Source organism: Lonchura striata, chromosome 30, assembly GCF_046129695.1.
Source record: "Lonchura striata isolate bLonStr1 chromosome 30, bLonStr1.mat, whole genome shotgun sequence".
Classification (NCBI taxonomy): Eukaryota; Metazoa; Chordata; class Aves; order Passeriformes; family Estrildidae; genus Lonchura; species Lonchura striata.
Window position 1 is genome coordinate 167,256 of NC_134632.1, and position 21,172 is coordinate 188,427.

A 21,172-nucleotide genomic window follows, 5' to 3' on the forward strand; every position below is an offset into this window, starting at 1 on the left:
GGCAGCCCAAATCCCAAGCTGAAAGTGAATCGCTGCTGCTGGCTGCCCTCCAGCATTCCTCTTGGAGCGAGTCAGGATCTGGAATGTCAGAATGTCAGAAGGCAGCGGCGGCGGGAGGGACTGGAGAAGTCTGTGCGTGGGTAAGGGCGCCAGAGGGGGGAGGAGGAGGAGGAGGTGGAGGAGGAGGATGGAACAAAACCCAACTTCAGCTGGACTGCCCCTTTCCAAACCAGCGTTTGTTCCTGATTTATGCTTTTGTGTTTCATTTAAAACGTGCAGCTCCATGCAGCGGGGGCAGAGCTTGCGGCCACACTCCGGAGTAAATCAGGGTTTGCTTTTCCTTTCCTTTTTTTTAGCTTTTTTTGGCAAAAGCTTCGTGTCTAGATATACCCAGCCAGTTTCCAGCTCACTTCTTGAGCCGGGAGTTTCTGCCTCCTGCAGTTCTGGGGAGAGGTTGATCCCTCTGGGCCTGTGGCACGCTCTGGACGAGGGGAAATGTCCTTTTGTGGAGAAGTCGGGACGGGGCCCAGGCAGTGAGGCTGGCACAGAGCAGCACCCGGCACTGGAGCACAGCAAGTCCTTGACACCTTCTCTGCTTCTGCTCGGACAAGAAACATTGTGGAACCTCAGCTCTTCCTGCAGCAGATTAATGCCTAAAATTATACGCCCTAAACAGGAGGGTTTAATTACCAGAGCTGTGAATAGTTTAATTAGTTTGTTCTGACCTTGGAAGAAGGACCTGCCCAGCACCGTAGAGCAACAGGAGAGCAAGACTGGTGTTGCTTCTCACAGCCAACCAGCCCGCGAGGCCATGTCGTCCCTGTACACCAGGAGTAAGGAATATACTCGCAGCAGGAAGGCTCAGTCAGACTCTCCCCCGTCCTCTCCTTCCCCGATCGCAAAGACACTCAGAGTAAGCAGCTTTTTCCTTTCTGTATTACCCTGCTCAGCACATGCTCTGAGCAGAGCCCGGTGGTGGTGGTTTGTTGTCTTACCCTTGGAGACCTGTGCCTGTGGTTTCCTTTGGAAAGAGGATGGTTTAAATGAAACTTGGGAAGGTGCCTCTGCAGCAACAGGTTTTAAACAGCTGCCAGAGTCCCTGCACTGGGATGAGCTGTGTTAGTGGTGTAGGGAATTGCTGGGATGGTGGTTTCCACCTAGCCTGGAACATGGCTCTCCTGGTAGCCTGTTGCTGGACGAAAACCTCCCTGATAAAAACAAGGCAGAACCTGACCAGCTTGTTAAACTGCACTTTTTCCATAATAATTTTGATATTGCTGGTGAAACGAGGTTTATGTTCAACTTTCATCCCTGGGGCTGAGCTGGCCTGTGCTGTAGTTTAGTAATTTCAACACCACAAAAAAATTGAATAAGACCACCTGTAGCAGGAAGCAAGTCAAGGTAGTTACCTATACTCCCCACACCAGAGCTGGTATCCTCCTCTCCCAAGGTGTTGGAAAGTTGGGACTGCTGCCAGGCAGTACTGCTGATAGCTCCACAGTCATGGGAGAAGCTGTCACAAACCCTCTGGGTCTGTATCATTATACAGGCAGCCTCTTCACCATCAAGAAATATTATCATGCTGGAGTCAAAGCCTGGAGGAATTAGTTTTTAACAGCCAGGCTAATTTTAGATGGGAGCATTAAATTAATTCCAGCACTGGTATTTGCTCAAATCAGATATGCATTGCCTGCTCTGTTGGAAGGGACAGATCTTGGTCTGGAAAAAGTATTGCCTGAAATATTTGAGTTTTAACCCACTGCTGTGGCATTAATGGAAGCAGTTCCTGACCTAGGGAACTTCAGCCTTGAGGCTTCTGTGGCTGCTGGTTGCCCTGGGCTGTTAACTGTAATCGGGAGCAGAAGATTTCTTTCTTCTGCATCTGGAGTGTCTTTGGGATGGTTCAGAGAATCTAAAGCTATCCCCTGTGGGCTTGGATGGGCTTCCCTCATCAGATGAAGCACTGCACTTACCACTCCTCCCTAAAGGGCCACACTATCCATCACCAGCCTGGTAACAGGTGGGGAACCATTCCAGTGTGCTGGGAATGGTTTCATTTCTTTCAAACCACAAGTTTTTAAGGTCAGGCATGTCAGACTGACTCATTTCTCCCTCTTATGCATCTGGGCATATGAGTGAATGACAAACATCTCACAAGAGCCCTGAGCTGTGCCTGGAGCAGACTGACAGGAGAGGCTGATTTCTCTGTCCAGAGCCATGGGGGGACTGCAGAACTCCTGAGGGTCCGTGGGTGTTGCAGAAGGTGGTGGGAACTCTCAGCTGGGTAGAGGTGGTGCTTGTTTCTCTGTCCATCACTGCAATGAGATTTGCAGGCTCCTGGGGAGCTGTGGGTATTGGAGAGGGAGGTGGGAGTTCTCAGGTGGTTACAGAAAGATGCCAGGTGGGAATGAGAGCGTCTTCTTGTTAGTGAGGTTTTGATGAAAACCAACACATGAGCATGGAAATCCTTGCAGTGGTAAGGCACTGCCAGCTGTGACTCCACAGCATTTGTAGGGAAAAAACAGGTGGGGAATGCAACAGCATCAGCTCAGGAAACAGCTCTGGTGCTATCTGGGATATGGAAATAGCCCATGCCTTAAAAGGCTGATCAGGGAAGGATTGACTTCAGGCTAAAATAAGGATCTGAGTTAACTCTTTCTCCAAGACAATGTAATTTTACCATGAGCAAGAGAAGGGAATTTGATTTACTCTGGGTTTATCCATGAGTTTATTCCTCCTCACCCACTCCCCCATGCCCACAGTAACAGGCCTGTACCACAGGGAGCTACCACCCCTCACAGACCAGGTAAGAATGTGATATCTTGGAGTCTTTTATCTTTCCATCCCGTCCATTGATACCAGTAGAGCTGTGGGCTCTAAACATTCCCAGCTGAGCAGGGGTGTGAGCACACACGAGCAGGCAGGAGCCTCACACATGGTGCACACAGGGAGAAAACTCGTGGAGAACCAGGCAGAGCAAAGGAGGTTTGACTTACCTAGGTACCAGTGCCAAAAGCTACATTAAATGTCGTTTGCCAAGCAGTTTCCCATGGCATTCCCTCTGCACTTGCACTGCTGCTTGGAATGCTCCTCCTTAGGAGTTAGGATAATATTGCCTGGGGTTTTTCTTCCTTGATGGATGGGAAGTCCCCAAATGCACAGCTAAGGAAGGGGGGTGCTTGCAGTGAACAGATGCAATCCATAAGAGAGGGAATATCCCTGCACAGGAGCTTATGGTGACAGTGGGATGGGGTCCCTGTGGCAAGGCAGCACTGTCCCATAGCCCTCCACAAACTAAAATACACAAATCCTGTTAAATCCCCCAGGGTAAATGTTGCTTTAATGAGGATGTTCCTCAAAAGAGGAAACTCAAACTCCGTTGAAATTAATGCAGATCATCCCATTGTTTGGCACAAGGTTCAAGTGCTTGGCAGTGGATACCTTGTCATCATGTTTTGCACTGTGGTGATTTAGCTTGAGGTTTCTCCTGAAAAAATATTCACTTCCAGTAATGTAATAGGCATCCAGTGGCATGAAACCTGTTGTGTGCATTTAAACAAATAAATGACAGGATTGGAAAAGTGAGAGTGAAGTCAAGGACTGATATTTTTTTTTTTTTTTTTTTTTTTTTTTTTTTTTTTTTTTTTTAATTCCTATTACTGCTGGGCTGGTCATTTTTTTCACAGGAAAAGAAGTACCATGTAGTTTGTGTTTAGGCTTATCCATTTGTTTGTTGTGGTACTTTGTAATCCCTATGCTTCTCCACAGGCTATTGGTTAGGTGGGAAAACAAAAGTTAAGGAGAATGCATGGTCCTAACTTTCTGCAGAGATTCCAATCACAGCTTTTTATTTGTTTTCCACCTCTTTGTCAAACCTTCCCCTTTTTTATTACTGTTCCTTCTTGATTTATTAGCTGATTATTTTTCTGTAAAAAAGACCAACAAAATTTAAAATTGTCATCGATGTGTGTGGGCTGCTGTTTCAGTAGTGCCTACATCTGTGTGGCTGCCATCACTTGGAATCACAGAATGGTTTGGGTTGGAATAAATCTTAAAGCCCATATTGCCCCATGGGCAGGGACACCTTCTATGAGCCTAGGTTGCTCCAAGCCCTGTCCAGCCTGGCCTTGGACACTTCCGAGGATCCAGGGGCAGCCACAGCTGCTCTGGGCAGCCTGTGCCAGGGCCTGCCCACCCTCACAGCCAAAAATTCCTTCCTGACATCCCATCTAACCCTGCCCTCTGGCACTGATAGGCCATTCCCCCTTGTTCTGTCACTCCAGATCCTTGTCCAAAGTCCCTCTCCAACTCTCCTGGAGCCACTTTTGGTACTGGAAAGGGCTCTGAGGACTCCCTGGATCCTTCTTCAGGCTGGACATCCCCGGCTCTCCCAGCCTGGCTCCAGAGCAGAGGGGCTCCAGCCCTTGCAGCAGCTCTGTGGCCTCCTCTGGGCTCGCTCCAGCAGCTCCAGCTCCTCCCTGTGCTGGAGCCCCAGGGCTGGAGGCAGCTCTGCAGGTGGGCTCTCACCTGAGCACAGGGGCAGAATCCCCCCCTGCCCTGTGCCCACGCTGGGGGATCAGCCCAGCACAGGGGGGTTCTGGGGTGCCCGAGCACGGGGCTGGGGCACGCTGAGCTTCTCATCCACCAACACCCCCATGTCCTTCTCCCCAGCTCTCTGTCCTTTCTCTGCCCAGCCCGGTTGTGAAGTAGCTGCTTGATGGTTGTTACTCACTCCTCAGGAGATACTGTATAATTCTCCTTGTTCTGTCCATGCTCACACTTTCACTGCAAGGCTCTTCCCTCTGATGTTAGACCACTCCCATGTTAAGCCACCTTCAGAGTACATAACCTGAGCTTTCCAGCTGAATTTTATGAGGAAGAGCTCAGCAATAAAGCTCTAAGTGTACACAGTGGTCTGCACTGATTTATTTTATTCTGCCTTTCATTGGAGCATCTGAAGGAGCCATGCTGAGTGAAATATGGGAGGTAGGAGCATCACCTTTTATGGGCCGTATGTTTGCACCAAGTCACTTGATAGTAGTACTTGAGTATAAAAAGCAGCCATTCCCAAATGACCATCTCTGTTAACGAGCCCCCACACGAGCCCGTGGTGCTCTGAGCAGGGCTCTGAGCACTGATTGCCATGGCAGCAAATGCACCAAGGCTGGCTGCGGTCGTGTGCACACATACGTCGGGGAGGCAAAGCAAATCTTGCAGCAAAAAGAAAAGCTAATGCACAAAAATGTGAGTGGCTGAGCTGCAGGTGCTCAGCATGTAAATCACACTGACAGGGTTGGTGTTAATGTTTAAGTGATCATGAAATAACAGAATCCCAGAGGTATTTGGTTGGAAGGAACCTTGAAGCTCATCTCATCACACCCCCGCCATGGGCAGGGACACCTTCCACTAGCCCAGGTTGCACCAAGCCCCATCCAGGCTGGCCTTGACCACTTCAGGGATGGGGCAGGAATTATTTCTTCCTGATATCTGATGTAAATCTTTCCTCTCTTGCTTTAAAACTGCCCCCCACTTGTCCTGTCACTTGCCTGTGTAAAAAGTCCATGTCCCAGAGTGCTGGGAGGTCATTAGAAATGCCTGGTAGGATTGCAGCCTTCCTCGAGTTTGGAATATAAATGTGTCAGATGGTCAGTTTTTGCTCTGTGGTATTTTTGCAACAGGTTCCATCCGTTTCAGATATTCCTGGTCACAGGTTTATTCTCACATGGGGTTTTCATTAATTATTTAACTTGCTGTGCTGTCACTGCCAATGTATTAGAGAATAGAAAATGTTATGAAAATATTTTTCCAGGAACCTTTACTTTCCTGGGTTTCCATTTAGTGGCTTGGACCCGTTTGGTTGTGATAAAAGTGATGCTGCATAAATTGAAACAGGATCAAGTAAGTTTTCTCATGACAGTTTCTATCTAATTTCTGGATTGCTGACTAGTTACTCAGTGTTTGTAGAAATTATTCCCTTCTCTGCCAGAAGCCAACAAAAAATGTGGGATACTGAAACTTGAACTTTCAGGCAATCAACCTTTGTCTGTGTTCTCCAGCACCCTGCTTTGTTTTATCTCTGGTTATTCCTCAAGCATCGTGTTTCTCTGATGGATATCGGGATAAAATCCTTCTGCGTTGTTTGTCCGTGGGGGTTTTTTTGAATTTTCCTCTGTAAATGTCCATATCTGGAAGCATTTCGGGAACTTGTGGTCATTCCCAGGGCACCACCCATGAGATGTTCCCTGCTGTGACTCAGTAGCCAGACGGTGCTCCTGCATCTGCATGTATAAACAAGATGGGTCAGGGCATGGGCTGTGACCTGTGGGCTGAACGGCTTCTGTCCCTGAGGCTGAAGTTCCTTCAGCTCTCCTCCCTCCCGAGCAGCAGTATTGATCCAAGCCAAAGCTGGAGCAGGGAGTCTGTTAACTATTAAAGGCTCTGAGTGGTCATGGATGATTTGGAAAGGATCTGATGTAACACTTCAGCCTCATTTAAAACTCCCGTTTGACCCTCAGCTCCCTGGTCAGAGGTGTTGCCTTTAGAGAAGCTGGTTAAACAGATGGAGAGCAATCTCAGGACAGCTCAGCCTTGAAACCACGGCTCATATCACAGGAGGTCACAAGGTCAGGGGCAACTTGAGGTTCCACCAGAGATGGGAATCAGTTGGGACTTTAAAAGGGATGAAGGGAGGAGGAGAAAGACAATACTGTTAATTTGGGTCAGTTAATGGTACAGCCACAAAACCAGGGACAGAGAGAGGGGCAAGTGCTGCAGGATGGGAATGAGCAGCCAAGGAGTGATGGGGAGAGTGGGTGGAAGCTCTGTGAGCAAACCACTTCATCCTGCTGAGCTGGAAACCGGTGTCTTCTTCCCTGCAGGAGCCCACTAGAGTTCTGTTTTTCATAAAATTAACACAAACCCATCAAAAATAGGGCTGGAAGAGAGACCAGTTCATCCATTTCCCTGTGTACTGGCTGTTCTACTTATGCTATTCACAGGAGGTGGTGCATAGAATCATATAATCTTGAAATCATTAAGGTTGGAAAAGCACTCTAAGATCACTGAGTCCAAACATTAACCCAGCACTGCTGGGTGGGGGTCATTCTCTTCTCCCAGGTAACAAGCAACAGGACAAGAGGAAAAGGACAAGACAAAGAAACAGGACAAGGAGTAAATTGCACCGGGAGAGGTTCAGGTTGGATATTGAGGAAAACTTCTTCCATGAAAAGGTGGTCAGGCAGTGGCTCAGGCTGCCCTGGGCAGAGATGGAGTCATCATCCCAGGAAGTGTTCAAAAAACATGTGGATGTGGCACCTGGGATATCACACCTGGCAACATGAGTTAGTGGTGAGCATGGCAGTGCTGGGGTAACATTTGGGCTTGATGGTCTTCAAGGGCTTTTCCAGTCTTCACACTTCTGTGATTCCATGATTCCAGTCCCACTGCCATGTGCTGCCTGTGCCCACAGTGCTGTTGTGGAAATATGGCTGCTGGCTCAGGAGCTGTTCACTGGATTTTGGAGTGAACTTCACACTGAAAAGTTGCCAGTTGGCTGTTGGCAGCTCTCACCTCACTGCTGGTTCAAGAGGTATTCAATCCCTAATGAAACATCTGAGAACATCCTGCCAGAGTTTTTCCAGGGCAGGGAAGGGGTTCCTGCAGACCTATGGCATTCTCATCTGGAAGAAATTTAGGAGTAGAAATCTTTTCCTCTCATGTCACTTGGCCACTTGTTTTTTATTTCCACACGTCTGGAGAGTTTTGTCTAAGATCACGTCGCTTTGCAAAATTAAATTTTTCACCAATAAAATTTGATCCCTTAGAAAAAGGAAAAAGGGCAACAAACCCTGGTTTTCAGAATTATGGCCTTTCCTAAATTAAAATACTATCCAGCCTGATGTTTTACATGGTGAGTTTTATCCCCAAGAGACAATGGGAATAAACTGCAGCTGCTGGAAAGCCCATGGTCCGTGAGAGAGTTTCAGAGCACAGAGCCACAGGCTGGCCATGGCACACATGACACAGACCAGCATCCAACTGTAGTTTGTTTGGGATGGCAAGAGATGTGACCACCAGTCCCTCACAGCCCTGGATGTTTGTTTCTAATTAAATATGTGCTGTTTGTACTGAAAACGATGGGATCTGCTGCAGCCAGCTGCCAAAGCCACTATTCCATCTTGGAGAAGCTTTTAATGTTATGCTTCAGTACAGTAATAGCAGTTTTTCTTAAGCAAAATTTATTGATTTATAGTTTGAGAAAATGTATTTTGCATCAGGCTTTGGGGAGTTGGAGGTTACATGGAGGTGGTTTGACTGCACTGGATTATTAATCATATCCACAGGTTTTTGGAATCTTTGCATTTGCACGATTGCAGGCTCAAGCTGGAAGCAGCACATCCATCATGCCAGTGGAGCTAACAGGATGCTGCACAAACCACAGCCCTCAGGTCAGAGGAGCAGCTTTCTGAGGGAGGCAATGACCTCAAAATAACTCTCAAAAGTAGAGTTCAGCCAGACCTTCAAATTATTCTGCGCCCACTGAAAAACTAAACTTGATCCCAGCCATTCCTGACTGGAATGACAAATGCAGCTGGAGGGGAACACTGACCTGAATTGTACCCACTGGGGATGGTCTGAGGTGTCCCAGGCAGCCTCCTCCTGGCTTCTCTTCCTCCCAGCTCAGCTCTGGCTGCACTGGCTCCTGGAGGATTCCTGCCCTCAGCAGTGTCCTGCTCTGCCCTAGTCTGGCCTCACCTCAAGTCTGGGGGACAGTTTTGGGCACCACAATATAAGAAGGATCTGAAGTTATTGGAGTGTCCAAAAGAGGGACACAGAAATAGGGAGGGGTCTGGAGGGGCCACACGAGGAGCGGCTGAGGGCACTTGGTCTGTTCACCCTGGAGCCTGAGGTCAGACCCCACTGGGGCTGCAGCTCCTCAGGAGGGGCAGCTCCGATCTCTGCTCCCTGTGACAGGGACAGGACCCCAGGGAACAGCTGGAGCTGGGCCAGGGAGGGTTAGATGGAGATCAGGGAAAGGTCCTGCCCCCAGAGGTGCTGGCACTGCCCAGGCTGCCCAGGGAATGGGCACCAAGGCTGCCAGAGCTGCAGGAGGGTTTGGACAGCGCTGCCAGGGGTGCCCAGGGTGGGATTGTTGGGGTCTGTGCAGGGCCATGAGGTGGGCTTGATCCTCATGGAACCCTTCCAGCTGAGGATTCAACGCTCCTGAGAGGGGGAGGTTGTCCTTTGAACACACATCAGCCTGGCCCAAACACTGGAGCTCGTGTAGGATCAGCTGAGCTACATAACTGCAGGAACATAGTGACTTTTACTTATAAAAGGGAAAGAACCCCAAAAGTAGCTGGCTTTATTTTACCTTTAATTTCTAAAATAAACACAGCTCATTGAGAGGATATTTGCCAGCACAAGAATAAAATTCAAGGGGTTTCTAAAACTTCCCTGGTTGCTTAAAAGAGGACAGAGCTGGAACTATGCCCCTGGTTGTCATTACATGGTGGCTAATTAATCGTAAGCATTGATCAGGATTTCTGAGACAAAACACACCAAAATAAATTCCTTGACAACTCTTAAAATAGTGTACACTGTCCTGAGATTGGCCAGTTGGAAATAAGAAGTATAAAATGTTCCCAAAGCATCTTTTTTTTTTTCTCTTTTATTCGTTGTTTTTTTTTTTCTTTTTTCTAGAAAAAATGTAAATAGTAGGGAATTGTGCCTTCACTGGCTCCAACCTCAGCCACAGAATGCAATTGGAAGCAATTAGGGCAGTTTCTGCCTTGGCGAAAGCAGCAGCCAATCTCTTTGTCACTGCAGTTCAGGGCTGTATTTTATTGAAACCTTCCATGAGGAATTTGGTTTAAATTATTCATCACTGAGCTCCCAACAGCTGCAATATTTTCTGGTTTTGAGGGAAGGCTCCTGCCCTCCACAACCCAAATACATTTTAAAAATCGGTCCTGGGTGGTGTTCCTGGCACAAGGAAGCATCCCAGGACTCTGGGTAGGTGGACCCACGGCCAGTACCCACCTGGGCCTTTTTCTTGAGACTTTGACCATTGTCAGCACCCCGAGAATCTCTGGAAGTGTCCAAGGCCAGGTTGGGCAGGGCTTGAAGCAGCCTGGGATAGTGCAAGGTGTCCCTGCCCATGGCAGGGGGTGGGACTGGATGAGCTTTAAGATCTCTTCCAACCCAAACCATCCTGTGATTCCATGGTTCTGTGGTGCTCTTCGCCCTTTTTCTTGGGTCCCATCTCAGATTCTGGTGATTTTCCAGGTTGGATAATCTCTGAGCTGGCAAAATGGGCTGAATCCCTTCGGTGACCTCCACCACCGCAGCACTACCTGGATGTGCTGCCCACCGTGAGATGGATGGGAGGGAAGGTGATGGGATCTCTCTGGTGGGAGCTCTAAGACCTGAGGGTTACCAGAAGCTCATGAGCATGTCTGCAAGTGCTCTGTGCTTTTTCATTTTCCTTCAGAAGTCACCCCCTTGGGTGTCTGGGCAGCACAGCAGGGCTCAGCTCTGCTGCCGTGCTGGATTCCGAATCAGGACAGCCGCCTCCAGCCCCACGTGTTGCCCCACCCCAACCCCTGCAGTGCTCTGACCCTGTTTAGATTCTGGAAGCATAATTTCACAACTCCATGCTTCCCCGGCTCTTGATGTTTTTAGTTGAATTTTGATCCCAAGGGAAATAAATAAATCTGGGCAAAACTGCAGTGCTGCTCCAAATTTGCCAGGGAAAGAAAAAAGCCTCCAGTGCATTTTTTTTGATAATGACTGGAATGGATACAGCAGTTTTTCAGCATCCCCTCACAAACCCTGATAATTTCCTTCAGGAAGGTTAGGAGGGAAAAGACCCTTCTTGCACCAGCTCATCACATGTGATGCCTCAGCTCTTCATTCCCTTTGTTCGTTCCCAACTTCTCTTCCCAGCAATGAAGGAAGAAAAGAGTTTTATCCTTCACCTTCTCACTCTCACCTTGGAATTTCCAGCTCTGGGATGGCATCTCTGAGCAACCAACCTCCTTCCTCGCTTCCATGGGCAGCACAGGGAGCCAGCCAGTGCTGCTGGAATTCCAGTGAATATTTGGTGGTGGTTGGACAGGACAGGGCAGTGTAGGCAGGGTCAGTGGGGGCTGTGCTGATGGAACAGGTGCAGCTGGAAGCACATGGAGTGGGTTCCAAAGATGCCATGGTCAAATACAGCGCAGAAATGAGCAGGAAAGAAGCTGTTTTCTGCTGAAACTGTCTCCAGTGTGGCATCCCAGTGGCTTCTGAAGATGTTTGTCTCTCTTTCAACAAATGGCAGGGATGTCTCAGTTAAACACCTCCTTCAGTGTTCCATAGAATCATGGAATCACAGTCACTGAGGTTGGAAAAACCCTCTAAGATCATTGAGTCTACCACTGCCATTTTCACTGCTAGCCCATGTCCCAAGTGACACATCCACATGTTTCTTAAAGACTTCTAGGGATGTTGACTCCACCACTGTCCTAGTCAGCTGTGCCAGGGCCTGACCTGCCCTTCAGGGAAGAGATTTTCCCTGTTACCCAACCTGACTGTCCCCTTGAGGCCATTTCCTCTTGTCCTCTCCCTGTTCCCTGGGAGCAGAGCCCGACTCCCCCCGGCTGTCCCCTCCTGTCAGGAGCTGTGCAGAGCCAGGAGGTCCCTCCTGAGCCTCCTTTGCTCCAGGCTGAGCCCTGTCCCAGCTCCCTCAGCCCCTCCTGGTGCTCCAGACCCTTCCCCCTTCATCGTTCTTCTCTTACAGGGCTTTTTCAACCTTAATGGTGCTGACATTCCGTGATTCCAGGTTACTGCAGGGTGGCTCTGCTCAATGCTGACAGCAGCAGGAATGCCTCCCCTCTCATCTGACACTCTGCTTTTCTTTAAACACATAGAGTCTGAACCAATCCATTGCAGTATCCATCACAGGAAAGTCATAAATAAAATAAACCTGAGGGGTTTCCCCCTTTTTGCTGTGTATGTTTAAGGTGATTCCTTTCTTACCCCAGCCTTCCTTTGTGGAAGCATGCCCTTGCTACCCTGCAGATGGAAATTCTCATTTCTTAGAAGAAAGAAAAGACAGATGTGGTTTTTCCTCTTGCTGCAAGTGCCCTGGCTGGCTCAGGGACCTGCTTGGGTTCATTGCCTGGTTTCCGTGTCACCTTGCCCAGCCATGTGGTATTTCCCAGCACTGTTCAAATCCATTAGCAGGTACATTTGCTGAAGTAAATTCAGGCTTGCTAGGGAGTGGATTACTTGCCCAGCCATTTGTCATCATATCAAAAGTCATCACTGAAGGGGATTAGCATAAAGTGCACAAATAACTTTCAACAAGAGCTTGTTCATCACTGTAATTCCCTTCTCCAGCTCTTCAGGGGATGTTGGGTCATTGGGCCAGGATCCAAAAGGAGCAGTCAGGCTGCTGAGGGGTTTAAGAAACTAATGATGAAAGCTCATCTAACAAAGCACCATGGAGAGATCAGCATGTGTATGGCTGAAAATGGGAAATCCTTTGCAGAATCCTAGAATCCCAGACAAGTTTGGGTGGGAAGGGACCATCAAAGCTCATCCAATCCTACCCTCTGCCATGGGCAGGGTCACCTTCCATGACCAGGCTGCTCCAAGCCCTGTCCAGTCTGGCCTTGAACACTTCCAGGGATCCAGGGGCAGCTGTGCCCAGTTTCTCTGAGCAACCTGTACCAGGACCTCACCACCCTCACAGGGAAGAATTTCTTCCTGCTACCACAAGTAACCCTGCCCTGTGGTAGTGATAAACCATTCCCCCTTATCCTGTTGCTACAGATTCTTGTCCAGAGTCCCTCTCCAGCTCTCCTAAAGCTCCTTTAGGCACAGGAGGGGACTCTAAGGTCTCCCCAGAGCCTTCTTTTCCCCAGGTGAACCCCCCCAGCTCTCCCAGCCTGGCTCCAGAGCAGAGGGGCTCCAGCCCTTGCAGCAGCTCTGTGACTTCCTCTGGACTTGCTCCAGCAGCTCCACATCCTTGCTGTGCTGGAATCCCAGGGCTGGAGATAGGTGGGGTCTCAGCTGAGCAGGACAGAGGGGCAGAATCTCCCCACCCCCCCATGAGCCTAGGATGTGGTTGGATTTGAGGTCTGTCTTTCTAACAGCCCTCTGCAGGAGGCCATCTGCACAGAAAGTGTCCCAGCTTGCTCCCTTCGGGTTTCATACAGGGCATGGCCTGAGCCAGGATGTTTAGAGGAGAGGGCTGTGTCCCTGTCACAAGAGACGGAGAGATTTTATTAGAGCAAATAAAATAATACCAAGGTGGACCCACTGCCATGGCTCAGGGCCCATGCCTGCACCAGGATGGCCTCCTGGGGCTTTGCTTATGGTGTCTACAGGGTGGGGTTATATCTTGGTTTGAAAAGCCAGGTGTCTGCTAAGGAAGGCAGGAACCTCCTTTGAAATGGAAAATGTAAACTCCCTCCCTCCGAATTATTATAATTTTGAAATTAAGGGACTCTCAGGCAAAAATATGAGAATAGGAGTAACAGTTCTTTACTAGGAAAACTAAAAATACAAATGCAATAGTACAGAAAAAAAAACCAAAAAAAAAAAAACAAAAAAACCACACACCACACTGACAGGGTCAGAACATCAGAGCATGCCCTGGCAGCCTGTGGGTCAGGGAGGTGGCTCAGCCCCATCCCAGGGTGGCTCAGCCCTCCTGCAGTGCCAGCTGTGCTTCTGCTGGAGCAGGATCCTGCACAAGGGGGGAGTTTTCCTTGGAGCTCCAGGGCTGGAGAGATGGGCCTGGGCTCCTCTGGGAATGCAGGGGGAAGAAAGCTGCTCCTCTGGGAATGCAGGGGGAAGGAAGCTGCTCCTCTGGGAATGCAGGGGAAGGAAGCTGCTCCTCTGGGAATGCAGGGGGAAGGAAGCTGCTCCTCTGGGAATGCAGGGGGCAAAGGCTGCTGTGCTGTTCCCAGGTCAGATTGGATCCAGGTAGGAATGCTTGGCTCCTCCCCTGGGCAGAGCATCTCTCCATGGATGATGGAATTTTCTCAGCTGTGCAGGGACACTCACTGGCCCATGGACAGAAGATAATTAATAATTAATAATCCACGAACAGAAGAAATCTCGTGAAGGGAGGCTTGGTTGTGGAAGAGATAAAGTGCCCAATGAACAGAAGATACCTGTCCCAGCTCTGACAGATGGGAATAGAATGCACACCCCAGCTGCATCCTGCATCCTAAGACAGGCTGGCACTAGACCTGCCCAAGAGCCTGGCTGAGGATGGCCCCGTGGGCACAGCTGGAGGGAGAATGTGCTAATTCATAGCAGGGTTTGCTTGTCCTTTTGGTCTCTGTATGGAGCAGCTTTGTCTGAGTGTGTGGTCCCATCCTCAAGGGGTCCCGGCCATTCATTTTCCTGGTGCTGGTGCTCACAGCACAGCGTGTCAGAGGCTGTGCTGCAGAGCCCACGCATTGCTGACTCCCTAAGCACCCTCCTGTCCTCAGTCAGGATGCAAGATGAGGGGCACGTTAGGCTGGGGTGAATTAAAAACTCAGCAGCCAGGTGCAGGTAATGGGTTGTCATGTCCTGGCAAGCAGCGGGCAGGGCTGGCACGTGGCAGGATGCTCTGGGAGCTGCCCCCCTGCTCCTCTGGCTTGGAGTGGAGAGCTGGCTGGGTCACTTGTCCACCATCCTCCGTGTAATGGGTGACTTAAGCCCTCTCTCCATGGGGTGTACTCCCAGATCCCTGCCCAGGATCAGAGGCATTGTCTGGGTGCCAGGTGGGAGCGGGTGGTCTGAAGTCTTCAAGCACCAGGGTGCCAGACAGGCAGCAAATCTGCCTCCCAGCAAGGCCTTAGCACTGGATTTACTGGTGTAGCTGAAGCAGAAGCAGTGTGAGCATGTCTGGGTACAAAAAGCCTGACATCTAGTCTGCTCTGTGATGTCCTTTTTGTTGACTCTGTTAAAAAGAGCAGAGGGAATTGGCTGGAAGTGCTTGTGGGAGGTTTGTGCTCACTCAGAACACTGATGCTACTGATAAACCAGCAGAGGAATACTGGGCTCAACTTCCACTTCAAGGGACCATAAAGAGTTGGAATGCACCTGGAATCTATGTCTGTCAGAGGAGGTGACTGTCAGTGTGGCATGTCCTGCAGGATAGTGCTGCTGTCACCACTGGGTTTATGCAACTGTAGGAAGGAACTGTTCGATCCAGAACATTTCATTGAAATGTGGTTTACCACATCAAGCCTCTGTAGGATATTCATAGAATCATGGAATTTATAAGTTGGAAAAGCCCTCTAGATCACTGAGCCCAAACTTTCCTCCATCATTGCCATGTTCACCATTAAACCATGTCCCCAGGTGTTACATCTATACATGTTTTGAACATTTCCAGGAAGTGTGCCAGGGCCTGACCACCGTTTCAGGGAGGAAATTTCCCCTGATATGCACCTACCCTGGAACCTCCCCTGACATCACTTTCCTTGTGTCCTGTCCCTTGTTCCCTGGGCCCAGAGCCAGGATTCCCCTGAGCCTCCTTTTGTACAGGCTGAGCCCCTTTTCCAGCTCCCTCAGCTACTTCTGGTGCTCCAGACCCTTCCCCAGCTCTGTTCCCTTCTCTGGACACACTCCAGCCCCCAGTGCCCAAGGGCAGCTGAGGACAGCACAGCAGAGGTTTGGAGTGATGGGGAAAGAAGCACCCAATACAGGCTTCAACCACCCTGGTGTAAGGGTCTTCTGCCTCCCTCCTGCAGCTGTTGTGTCTCTGTCCCACAGTGAAGCTTTTCTCCACGGGGAGGTGCTTGCCCATGGAGAGAAGAGTGTGTGTGATTTTCTCAAGTTCAGCACAAACACTGGGAGATCCCTGTGTCTGTTACTCTCCTGCACCCACATCACACACAGCACAGTGATCATAGTCAGGAAGAATAACTTCACTGGAAAAGGGAAACAGTGGATTAGTTTGGATTGCAGGGAAGGCATTTCAGTTCTGGAAATGAGGATTTGAACAGCAAGATTCAGGATTTCTTAGGTGACTGAACTAAGTGCTTCAGAGGAGCTGAAGCAGTTGAAGATTCAGACAGAGATTGGAGATTCCCACTTTGGGCTGGGAAATCTCTGTGTAGCCTGGCATGAGCTGGGTGCTAGTATCTGAGGTGGGAAATTGCTGCTGCCTGGAAGCTCTGCAGTTTTTGAATTGAATGTTTAATTCTTGTTATTAATTACCTTTTTTTTTCTTCTTTTTTTTTTTTCTTTTTTCTTTTTTCCTTCAGCATGAAAGACTTTCCAGGTAAGAATTTTCTTTTTTTCTTTTTTTTCTTTTTTTTTTTTGTGTAATATTTATTAGCAGCATGTTTTTGTATGGCTTTGAGGATGGATTCCCTGTCCTTCAAATCCAGCCTGGTCAGGCTATTTAGTCCTTTCATGAGCTCAGCTGTGGCACCCGTTTGCTTCTATTCTTTACTCCCCAAATTATGTACCTCAGTGCCCTCTTAGAAATGGAGCTGGATCCCAGCATGGAGATGAGAGGTTCGTGGGAAGCCAGTGCCCATGGGAGCCTGGGCTGGTACCCTGGGATGTTTTCCAGTTGTTGCAGTGGCGGTGGCTGCCGGGTTTTGGGCAGCGATCCCCAGGGCCAAGTGGAGGGTGCTGGGTCTGCCATAGCCCCCAGTCCCAACCAGCTGGGCCCTGTGCTGGCTGTTCCAAGTTACCACAGCTCCACAGTGCTGGATCCTCCTCCTGTTCCAGGTTGGAAGCAGCTACGAACCCCACCACGAGTGACTCGTCCTACAGCGACCGTGCCTCCGGCCGCTCCAGTGCCTACAGCCGCCGGGAGAACCGGCTCGCCGCCCTCAGCAGCCGGGCAGAGGAGGAGAGCAACAGGGACTACAAGAAAGTAGGATTTTTTAAACTGCTTATTGTCACTGCACACACTGCAGAACCTGCCTGTTGCTGCAGAAACCGGCCCCGAGAATCAGTGGGAAGAAAGAGAAGACATTTATGTTAATTTTCTCTGTTTCAAAGAATCCAGTGGTTTGGGTTGGAAGGGACCTTAAAGCTCATCCCATTCCACACCTGTCATGGGCAGGGACACCTTGCACTATCCAGGTTGCTCCAAGTCCTGTCAAGCCTGGGCCTGGACACTTCCAGGGATGAGGCAGCCACATCTTCTCTGGGCACCCTGTGCTGGGGTTTGACCACCCTGTGAGTAAAAAGTTACCTAAATTTAAACTGTCCCCTCTTGTCTGTATTTAAACTCCTTACAAAATTCAACAGCTGTTTTCTTATTTCTAATTCATTAATTATGAAAACATAAGTAAAGAATCCAAGTTGGTTTTGTTTTCCCTTCTCATCTGTTGATGTGTGGGAGCAAAGTGATCCACTCAGCTCAGTGCTGAGGGCATGTGTCTGCTCAGAGTAGTGTGGCAGGATGGGGTTAATTAACCAGGAGCAGCCTGGTTAATTGAGCTCTTGTTTTGCATTTCAGTTGTATGAGAGTGCCCTGTCTGAAAATCAAAAGCTGAAGTCAAAGCTGCAAGAAGCCCAGCTTGAGCTGGCTGATATCAAAGCAAAGTTGGAAAAAGCAGCCCAGGTAAGGGAAAAATCCAGATCCTGACTGGAGAAACTGAATACTGACCATGACAAACCAGCACTTGTTTCAGAATAGGAAAGGGAGGGAAGCTCCTGGAAAGATGTTCTTGGGAGGGAAGGTGCCATAGAGGAGATAGAAATAAGCAAGTAATTTTGTAAATCAACATGTTGCATCCCAAGCAAGAGCATCTGTAGGCTGTCTTGGCCTTTGTCCAGCACCCTGTGAGTGCTCTCAAGTTTAATCACTTTCTATTTTTAATTTCCATAGCAGAAACAGGAGAAAACTTCTGACCGGTCCAGCATGCTGGAGATGGAGAAGAGGGTACGTGTCTCTGCTTTCTTCTGAGTCACAGTGCTTCGTGTTGCTGTGCAGGGCAGTCATTTCTAGAAGGGAAGCATTAATTAAAAGATAAGTTGTATTTTTGCCTTGAGGAGCAGTGCTCAATGATAATTGTGTTCTGACCTTTGCAGGGCCTGAGACTCTGCTGCTCTCTTTGCACATCAGCTTTGTTCTGATTCCTCTCTTTGGTTCTAAGCAGCTGAGGCCCAACGGATTGTATCACGCTGAGAGACTGTTGGTCCATTACACTTTAAAACATTTTTGATCCTTACAAATAAAGACTGGTTTGGGGAGGTGGGGGAGCAAGGGAAAATCCTGGAAGGGCTGTTCTCAATCCCTTCGTTCCCCAGCCTGGGTTGATACCAAGGATTGCCCCAAGCCAGGGGCAGGACCTCGAACTTGGCCTTGTTGAAGTCAGGGCAACATCCTGTATAACTTCTGTTCAATTAGGATCACAACAGCCACAAATTCTGTGAGTTAGAAAGTAAAAACATGTCCAGCTGTTCTCAGTGAAGATGCATTAACTGTTTCCAGGATGGCTCATGCATTTTGCACTGATGAATCCCTGGATGAACTTTTTGCTGTGGGCAAACTCATCATCCACAGCACACTTGGATGCTGCTTTTTCCTCACTCTGCTTCCCTTGTAGTTCTTTGCGCAGGGGAAAGGAGCAGAACAGAGAGTGTAAATCTTGGCCTTGATGAAGGTTTCCCACTTCTCCTTTCTTAGGGCCTGTCCCTGGAGCAGTTTGAGCCCCTTGGGAAAGTCACTGAAGGAGTTCAGTTCTCCTTACCTTGGCATAGGCATAGCTGAGGCCACTCACACAGCAGAGTCTAATCCTCACTTTCTAAAATGCACCAAAAGCAGTCAGCTTTGCAGCCTTGGATTATCTGGGAGAAACAGGATTTCCAGGCAGGGAATTTCCTTGTTCTGTTTCCTATTTGAGCAGCTCAGTGACTTTTCTTGTTGCCACCTTTAGTGGAGTATAAGTAAATCTATGGCTTCACCTACAGAGCTCAAAATCACATTACATCAGCAGCTCCTGAGAACTGGGATCACTGAAAATGGGGAATAATTTCATTAGGGGTTTGAATAGAGCTTGTGATCTGCCCAGACAGGCCCAGCTTATATCGCTGCTGGTTTGCCAGCTGCCCTCTCCTATCTGATCAGCTCCTGGTTGTAACCTCTGCCTTGCTTTGGGATACTCTTCAGGGAATACTGCTACAGAAACGCAAGACTCCTAGTTTTCTTTAAAAGAAAATATGCTGTAAATTTTTCTTCCAAGTCCTTGTGACCTTCTTTGTCATAAATCCTTGTAAACAGGAGAAACGAGCCCTGGAGCGGAAACTCTCTGAAATGGAGGAGGAAATGAAGGTAAGAAATAATCTTCACTCTGTCTATTCCATTTTATATGCTTTGTATTCATGTCTTTGGGGATTGTCACCCAGGAGGAGGATGTTAAAGGTGTCCATGGGAAGGATCTCATTTTCCTTTCTGCAGTCAGAACTTGCTTTAATGGCCCTGTTCTCCAAACATGAAATGCTAATAAACTGTCCTGGTTCTCATTCATCTGATTGCTCCTATGTTTGATTTGTTCTGCTGTTTGATCTGAGAATGGTGAAAGCTGTTCTCCTTAAAAGCCTTCCCAAACTAACTTTTTGTGGCATCGCTGAGTTCCAGTGTGCTGACCCCCTGTGCTCTGACTAGTCTGCAGCCCAAGTTAAGCCACTGAGGTTCTCTCCGGATGGGTAAGAAGACAAAGCTGGCTTTTGTCTCACGCACACTGGCCAGGATAAAACACAGAGTGGTCGTGTTCCTATGCTCCCTTCCCAAAGCATGTCACTGGGAGGCCACGGCAGCCTGGGATAATTCCAAAGAGGAATTGCTTCCTGATGGGATGTGCAGCATGGCTTGCTGTCACGAGCCATGCCACTGGTGCTCCGGCACGTTCTCGCTGCCATGGCGTGGCTCCCAGGACGGCTGTGGCCGTGAGGGGAGCCCTGCAGGGCCCCAGCAGCGTCTGGCTGCCCACACACCCTACAGCCTCACCCAGCAGCACTGTGTCACCTTCTGCCCTGTCAGCGCCCGTGTTCACAGAGTGAGCATCCCCTTTGCTCTGCCCCGTGCTTTCCTTCCCTTTCAGCATGAGCAGGTGGCAAGAAGCTGCTCTCAGAAGAAAGGACCCACCTGAGAGCTTTCCCTGGCATCATGTGCTGACAGAAATGACTTCCTGACACCCTGGAGGAAGTTCCAACTTTGTTTCTATTTGAAGCTTTATGTTTCTACCAAGAACATACCTTTGAAAGGACCATTGGCTTGTGCTGCATCTTCTGCTGCAATGAGTAGCACGATTATATGGTGGATTCTTGCTGTAAAGGCTCTTGTTCTCTCAGAGTGGAGAAAATAAGCATAGGTGTGTGAGCCAGGAGGAGAAGAAGAAGGGATTGAATATATCTAAATTCCAAACTCTTTGTTCATTGAGCAATTAGGAGCCTTTAACTGCACAGAGACTTTCCTGTAATTACAGAATTGTGGTCTTCAGGAGAGATACAGGCATGAGCAGTTTGTGTTGGTCCTTCAGCTCTGCAGATCACTGCGAACCTGCAACTTCAGCCCATGGAGTAAGAAGACAAGGTGGTGGCCTCTAGTGGCCTCAGTCTGGAAACATACTGCTCTGGAAAGCAATTAATGAGGGAAGGTGCCTGTAGGGTGAGCTGGACACAGCCAGAGCACCTCCAGTACAGGTGGTCTGGAGCTGCAGAGCCATGGAAGCCAAGGCAGTGCAGGAGAAGCGCTGCTGGAGGTTGGACATGTTCGCACACTACCTTGAGACCCATGAGCTGAAGGAACCTGTGGTCCAGCTGAAAATGAGCTTCAGGTCCTTGAGAGTGGTGCTCACTCTGCTCTCTGCCTGTTCTTGCTGCATCGGACAACCAAAGTGGCCTTTTGTTAGTAGAACAAATAGACAGGAATTTGGAAAATCTCTTTTCTGAGATGCTACTACATTTTTACTAGTTTTTACAAAACCTTAAGCATGTAGTGAGTACCTGAGGGCACTGTCTTGTTTGACATGTTTGACTCAAAAAAAAGGAATATAAAATCTCTTAAGAAAGAAACATTGAATTGGACCTTTCCAAAAGGAAACTGTTGTGATCACTTTCATGATACCTTGAAGTGGGCAAAACAGCCCTGCTGTTTGTGGGCAAAACAGCCCTGCTGTTTGCCTGGAGGGAGATAAACCTCTGCAGAGCATCC

At 48.9% G+C, this 21,172-nt stretch overlaps 1 protein-coding gene across 1 annotated transcript in view; it reads left to right on the forward strand.

The window, feature by feature from the left end:
• Positions 1–433: 433 nt before the first annotated feature.
• PPP1R12B (protein phosphatase 1 regulatory subunit 12B) overlaps positions 434–21,172 on the forward strand; it is a 31,490-nt gene continuing 10,751 nt past the window's right edge. The window contains exons 1-6 of the mRNA XM_077789043.1: positions 434–913; positions 16,260–16,276; positions 16,735–16,882; positions 17,474–17,578; positions 17,846–17,899; positions 19,241–19,291. Coding sequence (XP_077645169.1) covers positions 812–913; positions 16,260–16,276; positions 16,735–16,882; positions 17,474–17,578; positions 17,846–17,899; positions 19,241–19,291 — 477 coding nt within the window. The 5' untranslated portion in view covers positions 434–811. The remainder of the gene's footprint in view (positions 914–16,259; positions 16,277–16,734; positions 16,883–17,473; positions 17,579–17,845; positions 17,900–19,240; positions 19,292–21,172) is intronic.